The 9,134-nt window shown below is 47.5% G+C and overlaps 1 protein-coding gene across 2 annotated transcripts in view; it reads right to left on the reverse strand.

Moving 5' to 3' along the window:
* VAC14 (Vac14, PIKFYVE complex component) overlaps positions 1 to 9,134 on the reverse strand; it is a 267,959-nt gene that overhangs the window by 187,980 nt on the left and 70,845 nt on the right. For both annotated transcript variants that reach the window (XM_019505828.1, XM_019505829.1), the window contains 2 exons: positions 7,614 to 7,758; positions 5,621 to 5,686 (listed from right to left, as the gene is read on the reverse strand). In XM_019505828.1, the coding sequence (XP_019361373.1) occupies positions 5,621 to 5,686; positions 7,614 to 7,758 (211 nt within the window). The remainder of the gene's footprint in view (positions 1 to 5,620; positions 5,687 to 7,613; positions 7,759 to 9,134) is intronic.

Below are 9,134 nucleotides of genomic sequence, written 5' to 3' on the forward strand. Positions count from 1 at the left end.
AGCAGGGGGTCGGACCCAATGATCTACCAGGTCCCTTCCAATTCTAGAAATCTATGAAATCTACAGAAAGGAGTTGAAATGTTTTGCTCACTTTTACAGAACAGGATTTCTTTACCAAGTGTTGGCCATAACTTAAACTGAAGAACCATACCTTAAACCAGACATACCTTCTTACTCTTACATTTGCTTTTATGAGTTTGATACTGAAATGCATCGGTTTAAATCGGGTGTCAAAAATACAGCCTGTGCGCTGCATCTGGCCTGCCAATAGTGGATGGGCCCACTGCAGCATGCAGGGCCCTGGAGTCCTGGTGGACATGGCCCTTCAGGTCAGCATTTCAGTTCTCTCCTCCTGCTGCTTCCCAGTGCTTGGCTTGGTGTTCAGGCTGCAGCATTTCCTCTCTCTCTCTTTCTAAATGCTCTCCTTCCCAAGGCTGCTTTTGATTGTTTTTGTCTCTTTGTTTCTTCTTCCGCCACCTCTCTACGTACCACCCTTCCCTTTCCCATTCTTACATCTCCTAGCATTTCTCTCTTTAACCCCATACATCAGTTGAGTATCTATAAATCTGGCATTGGCTGTTACTGGTTCTGACACCTCTCCCCTGGGCATATATTGGCATCAAGCGCTGGTAGTACTCTAACCCAGTGTGAGTTATGTAGTGCATATTTCTCTGCAAGTGGTCCTGATGCACCTACAGGCCAGGCTTTCCCAGCAGATTGAAAAGTTATTCAGTATTAGGGCTGTGCAAAGCTTTGGTAGCCGATTTGATTCTGAGGAGCTTTGGCCTGATTCGGCAGCTGAATCTCCAAATCTGAACTGAAATCGGGAGATGCATTAAATCTCTCTGAATCAAATCAGAAGCCCCTGAATCGATTCAGAGAGATAGTGCCATAAACTGTACAGGCAGGCACTAGGCAGTGCTGGTGGGAGCTTTAGCCAGCAGCCCCCCCCCCAGCTGCCCCACCGCCAGGGCGAAGCAGGCAGTGCTGGCAGCCTAAGGAGAAGACGCAGGGGCTGGAGGGAATCGAACTGGGAGCTGGGGGGAAGCCCTTATTTGTTCCCCCAGCCCCCAGTCATTCCCCCCAGCCCCTGTGGCATCTCCTGGGCCTGCTAGCACTGCCTGCCTCACCCCGGGGGTGGGGGGGGGGGGCGCACAGCGGCAGCTGGATGAGCTGCAGCTTCTTCCAGGGCTGCTGGCTCAAGCCAGGGCTTGTCTGGCTGCTTCCCCAGCTGCTCCTGCCGGCACTATCTTCAGAATATCTTCAGATTTGGCTGAATCAAACCAGGACAGTGATTCAAATCACTATCCCTCTGAATTTGAAATGAATACTTTCTGCTTCGCACAGAATTCAGCATCTGATTTGGTTTCCTTGCTGCAGCCCCAAACCACTCCTTGCTATGCAGAATGAGGGTCATGAAACACAGTTGTAGTTATTTTGTGGCTGGCTGCTGCTGCTTACACACCCCCTGCCATGGGAAGCAGCTACTTGCCCCAATACGGTCACAGGGGCCACTGCCATTGCTCCACACTGTAGGCTGAATCTGGCCTGCAAGGAGCCTCTGTGGTTTGGATATGGTCTGGGGCCCACAGCGAATTTAATACCCCTGATTTAAAGTTTGCAGTGATTCACTTTCAGGTTCCCATGCACTTGCACAAGGTTGCAGTATTTGTGCTGCTGACACTGGATCTTCTTAGGAATCTCAGCTGATCTACAGGAGAAATCTTTTAGTCCTGGATCCTGCAAGAGGTAGTCTCCCCCCGGCCAGCAATATTTTGGGTACATTTTGATCTGAACATCATCTTGAAGTGATGATAAAAACTGAACTCGAACCAGAACAGAAATGCAAGGAAAAGCATTTCCCTCCCAAGAAATTTTGCATCAAACTAGTGAAACCACAATGGCAAGACTGAAAGGGCATTTTAGATCAAGGCCTTTTTCTGACAGCTTGCTACTCTACCTGCTACTAGTAGAGTTCCCAAAAGCAGAGCTGCCTAGTCCAAATTCATTCCAGCTTACTTTTCCCTGCTGCAACTTCTCTCTAAATACTAACTAGATTTTACTTACTGGCCATTTCTAGCAGAAGCCAGAGAACTATGTAGGGACGGGGAGACCGAGTCAGCAGGTAGATGTGGATCAGCAAACACTACCTTCTGCTTAGAATGGAGTCTCTGGGACAGCAATTCTGTTCTTCAAAACTGCACTGAAAACTTGTAAGGGAGCTGAAGAACATACTGGGAAGATGATCTGCTCCTATCCCAGGATCTCATTATTTGCGGTTCTTTTCTTGCTTTGGAACAAACTGCTTGAAAACAGTGTAGACAGACTTGCACCTCAAGAAGACTGAACTGCAGCAAGATGACATGAAAGGACAATCTTACATCAGGATGTATGTGGGGATTCAGCCTAGCATCCAGGTGTGCTACTGGGATCATGCTGGGCCTGAGAAGCCAGATGCTACTTTGACTTCAGCATTGCAAGGGACAATCACTGCAAAACAGCTTGGAGGTGTGTTAAAAGGACAATTCCTAACCGTCCAACTGTGCTACAGTACCTGTGGCTGGTACTGCTTTCTCCTCACGGGCATGCTTAATCCCACAAGAAGTGACATTGCAGAGCAAGCTGGACTCTAGTACCTTACACTCTAGTGCAGGAAAGCTCCCTCAGAGAGGCAGTCTGGCTGAATGGAAGAAAACAGGAAGAATAAGGAGGCTTCTAGGCAAAGCAAAGCTGGAACATGAAAATTATGCTGCACCACAGTGTGTACAAAGCCTTAAAGTGGTAAGGTCCTATCCTAAATGCCACCCTGGAGAAGCAGACATTAATACAGGGGGAGGAAAAACTGGCCATCATCCCAACTTTCATAAGAAACCTCCATCCAAAACCCAGTTAGGTGCTATGTGCTATGTAAGAAGGCCTATAGCCTACAGGCAAGTTCTAGCCGCTGGGATATTTGGCCAAGGCAGGAAAAAACCTGCCCTCATCCCCTACACACAACCAACCAGTGCCAGAAACACCTCTCAGCCTTCAAACCTAGCGGTCACTGCAGTTGCAATTCACCATTTCATGCCCCCTACAAGCTCCAAAACAACTGGTCCCAAAGTACTGCTATTTTGATCATTCACATTTGCTTTGCAGAAGGAAGCAAGCAAAGCTGAGCACCAGCTGATCAGCAATATTTAGTGGAGTGGATCTTCTATGGATTTCTGAAAAAGAGATTTAAGTAAATAGAGTGGATTAAATAAATCAGCTTAAAATTACTTTTGAGCTGCCCAGTTATGTCATACAGAGGAAATGCATCACCAGGGTCCTTTCTGCGCTGCTTTTCTAAAACAGTAATAAGCAAAGTAATTGCAACATGACTCATTGCAATCTCCTGCCAAGCCAGAGTCTATCTGCAAGATGCAGGTTTTCTAGGACATTGCAAAGGCAGATACGTGCTTCCCAGAGTCCAAAAGCATTTGCATCTTAAGCAGCAGAGCACAGAAAACACAGGCTTTTGGAAGTGCCAGCCTCTTCCCTGCTGTTTAGGTCTCTTCCCCTCTCTCAACAATCTCCTTAAGCAAGGACTGATGTGGGGCTGGGGCAAGGAAAACAAATCAGATACTGAATGATTTTTTAATCTGCTGGGAAAGCCTGGCCTATAGCTGCAAAAGGACTACCTGCAGAGATATATGCACTACACATCTCACACCAGGTTAATGCTAGCATCAAAAGTTAAAGTACTAGCAGCCCTTGATGCCAATGCCAATAGGTGCCAAGGAGTGAGGTGGCAGAACTGGTAACAGCCGAAGTTAAATTTAGACACTCAGTTGATGTATGGGGTTAAGGAGACAAACGTTAGGGCATGTAAAATGTGAAAAGGAAGTGTGGTATAGAGAGGTGACAGAAGAGGAAACAAAGAGACAAAAACAGCCCATGGCAGTCTGGGGAAGCAGCAGAGACAGATGAAATGCTGAGCCCAAGGCACAGAGGCCAACACTGGGGACATGCATTTTTCTCTTAGAAAAGTGTTCCTATTTTTGGCTCACTGTGGCATCTCTGGCTTACAGATTTCCAAAGCAAAAACCAGACAGGTGAGACCTCAAACACTCACTCACATCAGGAGGTACTGAGTCACCAACTTTACAGCCAAAGTAGCTCAAGCAGAACCGCAAGGAGACAAAAGTAAATGTTCATCCAAATACCTCAAAGTGCATCATAAGAGCTGAAATCCATACACACCCCCCTTTAGAAGTAAATTTCACAGGAAAGTGTCAGTGAAGTGCCTTTCCTATCATTTTAAAGTGATTGCTGGTTCTGAAGCTGACAAGCCCATGAAACCAGTTCATGGTCCTGTTTTGACCACTAGATGTACCACCAAGCTGTTTTATTCCATTCCTAATAAGACATACTACAGCATATCGACTCATTTGTGCTGCATAATCCCACAAGTCAAGAGCCTCAATTGCAAAACTGCAACAGGTCAAGTCAAAACAGCTATTCATGTGACAAAGCAAGAGCAGATCCACAATCTGCCCCTCCGCCCCCCAATCAGCTCCCTCCTCTCGCATCACCTTGACAAAAAACGTAGCATTGCCATCCCACACAACATTGTTTAACCAAGCCTTCCCACCCTGTTGCTGTTAGCGAAGCAGTCATGTCCAGCAGCACTGCTAAGATGATCTCTCACAAGCATGTTGACACAGACTATGAGGTAGTGTCTGATTTCTAAGTCAGAGGACACTGAAAGAAGCTAAAGAAAATGAAACCCGGAGTCTGGGTCGCGTGAATCTGAGTAATACTGTAGCCACAAAGTTCCACATACTGAATCCAGGCTATGACTTCACTGCCTGAGTTGTTACTCATCTTTACAATGGGTTAACTAATTCAAGTGAGCTAGTTTGCTGTCAAGTTAGAGACTAGTTGAGGTACAGCAGTTTATACTAAAAACTAGCTGGGTTAGGGCAAAACTATACTCCTGCCCTTCACTACAATAAAGAGTGCCTATTTCACAATAAAAGCTATGCTTCCTGGTCTGCACTAACAACAGGATCTGCTGCAGAGGCACCTACTTTGGTGCTGTAAAAAGACAAAAAGCCATGACACATGAAAGCTGAGTCTAAGAGCTGACTGACAAACAAGTAGGTGGAGGCCTCCAGGATATCGTTAGCCTTGTGCAAGGTGACTCTGACTCCCTCTCCTATGCACGTATGGAGCAGAATGGGAATGAGAGCAGTGGTGACCCTCATGCCCTTCCACGATGGCCTGCCAGGAACAGGAGGCTGCATTGGCATTTAGCTCTTAGGGTTAGGGTTACCAGCCTGTTAAAAGTTCACACACTGAAGGCAGAGGTATGAATGGCAGTCAGTGGAACTGGAAGCCAGACACTAGCTTACATACAATCAACTCAAACTTAAGAGATGACACTGGATAGGGTCACACACAAAACTCTTTGAAACCGAAAGGGCTATTATACTCTTCTGGGCTGATTGTGATAAGGCTCCACTGAGGAGCTGATACAACATGCTAATGCTTTCCCACCCATCTGTACTGGCAGAGGCTAATCCAGAGTTCAGATGACAGTCTGACAACTGGCAAGGACATTTAAGAGGACTTCTGCATGAAGCAGGAAACTCACTTCATCCGATTCATCTGACAGCGTTCGAAGCAAAATGGGGAAGAGGCTGTCCGTGTGCCGGAACATCTGAAAACAGAAAGACAAGACACATGAAGTCACTAAAAGCCTGGAGCCCTCCTCACCCACTCAGATAGCTGGACACTAACACAAGCAGGTTACTGCCTCTTTACAGGAGTCTTCCATTTTTACCTGGAAAATTCCCTACTACCTAAGCTAGCTAGCAAGCCCTTTGAAGTTGATAATGAAACACAGATGGCTCTGCTAAATGTATCAACAGCAAACTGAATAGGAAAATATCTACAATCCCAGAAGGACACATGGTTACTGGCCTGCTGAGCTGATCAAATACCTGTGTGATTAGAAAGCAAATTTTTAGCATGGGGCAAGAGCAGCACTTTGCTACCCTCCCCAAGAGCAAAGACCAGGAAAGACATAAAGAGGGGGTCTTTATGAGACCTCATGTAGTTTTTGGAAGACAGTAAGGGTGGGAAATGGAGGGGGGGGTGGAAGAGGGGTGATTGTTTAAGCCTCTTACCATGAGAAGCTGCTGCTAGTGTGCTTTCTATCAGCTTCCACCTCCCTTCTAATTAGGCTTATGGTTAAACAAGACCTGATATGCAAAAGGCAGCTGCTCCCACCAGAGAATTGGCCAAAGTGCTCCACAAGGATTGGACTACATTTGGGGAGTGGCAAGGCTTCACCTGGAGGGGAAAGGGGGCTTTCCCCTTCACATGTGCTTGGAACAACATCAGTCTATAAAGGCCAAGCAAGCTTCTTCCCTCTCTCCTCCCGAATATTCTTAAAAGCTTAAGGTAAGACTGGTGTACATAAATGCACACATGTGAACACTGCATGTGTTCACTACAGCCCTGCTGGTACACATGCTCTGTTCAGGGCACGGACTGCAGGGACACGCTTACACCATCTCACTTCTGAGATGAGACAAGTGTGGACGAACAGCAAGTGGGAAGTGTGCGCTTCATGGAGATGCTCCCAAGCATGGCACATAAGCAATACAGATGCTTGTAGCACATGGGTTTGGGCCCTGATAACACAGAACCTAACATATACCTACTGCATCACTTGGTCTCACTGAAGTCCAAACCTTCAGTCTTTAGGGAAGAACTGCTGAAAAGGGCAGTCAGCACAGGTCTCCTCAAATCAGCACCAACCCCCTTTGCACTGAGGTGTTCTCCTTCAGAAGGACTTCCCTAGCAGTCCAGTGCCCACAGTGGAGTGGTGCTCATTTGGGGAGTTCTGTGGCCACCCTCTCCCACCAATGAAGGTAGGGGAAGACACAACCTGAATGGCCAAGGCATGTGCGATGACTGGCTGAAGAACACAAATACTGACTTCCAAGCAAGTGGAAACCTGGGAAGTCAGTTTAGAAGCAAAGCAGAAGCTTTGTCCCACAAGAAGACTGGCTCATTTGGAACAAAGATACATTGCTCAGGTCTTCATGCACAGCTTTTTCCAGCTTCATTGGCCTTTTAATGTTGGGCAGCCCAGCTGGCCTTACTGAACTTTTAGAAGGAAACTAAAAGGCCCCTGACTGCTCATATACCTTAGGTGATGAATGCACTGAGAATGATGGCTCTGACAGAAGCTAAGTACACAGCACTTCTTGTATAGCTCTATCAGTCTTCCAGCTCCCCACTAATACCTATGGCCTCATCCCCATATCCAGCATCACACCTCAAAAGCCCGACTACAATTTGAGTCTGGCCCCAACTGACTACTGCAGAATCTTGCTATAATAGCCATGGTCTCCACAGCAGAACCCAGCTAATACATCTCACCTCTACAGTGTAATGCTCGGTGCCCCTCCCCACCCCCACCTTCAGTCCCGGCTGAGACTGCAAAGAATGGCAGTCAGTGAGCTAAACAGGGATTACACGCTGGCTAGGCAATAGGGACTTAAGTGTTCACCAGGAACTAGACTGAAGCTGGCAACAGGCTTTTGTATCAATGACTAAGCAAACTCCACACTTACTTTACGAGGAGTCTTGATGTACAAGTGATAGAGCCATTTCAGAACTGCAATTCTGGTCATCATCCCAATGGATGTGTCATGAAGGTGATAGTCCAACACCTGAACTATTCCATCAAGGTTAAGTGTCACCTGTACTTTGTCAGAACTGTAGGAAAAAAGACAGAAACACAGATGACTTCTTATTTGTATGACCACAGCACCTAGGAGGCCCAGTCATGGACTACAACCCCCGTGCTGGAGACTAGACATTTGTACAGAATGAACACACAGTCCCTGCCCCAAAAGGCCTGCAATCCTCCTTCCTGCTCCAAGCCAGGCCAGCAGCCTGACCCCAATGTTATTTCTTCTAGATATAAAGTCCTCCCTCTGAATCTGACAGCCTGTGCTTTTGTCCTGCAGAGTTACATGCAGAAGTACAAAGCAGAGCCACTGAGTTTGTCCACAGCAAATCTGTCTCCTATTGCACCAAGTGTAGGAGGGAAGAAAGGCAGTGAAATAAGATTAGCATGTAATATACAGATCACTATACCAATAAAACCTCGGTCTGCTAATCTGAATTTAGCATGAGACTGATCATAGAAACAGAAAATTAGGGTTAGAAGGGACCTCAAAGTCATCTAGTTCAGTGGTTCTTCTCAACCTTTTTTGTACCAGGATGCATTAGTAAACATCGATGGTCAGTCCCGACCCAGTAAATAGTTTAAGTAGAAAACATGCAAGTATTTTGGCCCCAAAATATTTATTACACATGACAACTTAAAGCAACTGAACAGTCTTAATTTTAGACATAATTAACAACAGGAAAACATTAACAGCAATATCAACCTGTGGCCCTCCATTACTCCCAAGTGACATTCATCATTGTGCAATTTGCACAACGCAAATTGCCAGGGTCTCTCACACCCAACTCAGAGCCCCTTGGCCCTGCTGGTGCCCCTCACTCCCAACCCACAGCCCCCCACCCCTGCTCGTGCCCCTCACTCCAAACTTGCTTCCCCCTGCCCCCAGCCCTACAGTGTGTGTGTGTGTGTGGGGGGGGGGGGCATGAGCCCCTCCATTTGTGCACCCACAGCAGGCACAGGGCTGCAGCCTAGTATGGGCAGGAACTGCCTCTGCAGTCTAGCTGGTGGGACTCGTCACAGGGTGGCAAGATTTGTTGCTGCCACTGCCACAGCCAGGAACTCTGTGTCAGCTGTGCTGCCAGTGGTACAAAGAGTAATGGATGGGAGGGGCCATGCTCCCCTCATCTCCTTCTGCTAACAGCCACTCGTACACTGAGCCATAGCTCTTCCCCATCACCTTGGCCTGGCCACCACCTCCAATTCCCGTAGGCTGCCTGCACAGCCTGCCACCCTACCTCCCTTCTGGGGTAGAGGCACGGCCTGTGGGGAGCAGCAGCAGCAGCTGGGCCATGGTGGCAGGATAGAGCCACAGTCTGAGGAGAGCAGCTGGTAGTAGAAAGAGATGAGGGGAAGTTGTCCCCCCAGCTGTGTGGGTGATACGGAGATCCCAGCGGTGACG

The sequence above is a fragment of the Gavialis gangeticus genome, unplaced genomic scaffold, assembly GCF_001723915.1.
Source record: "Gavialis gangeticus isolate Ggan-Ray unplaced genomic scaffold, GavGan_comp1, whole genome shotgun sequence".
NCBI lineage: Eukaryota > Metazoa > Chordata > Crocodylia > Gavialidae > Gavialis > Gavialis gangeticus.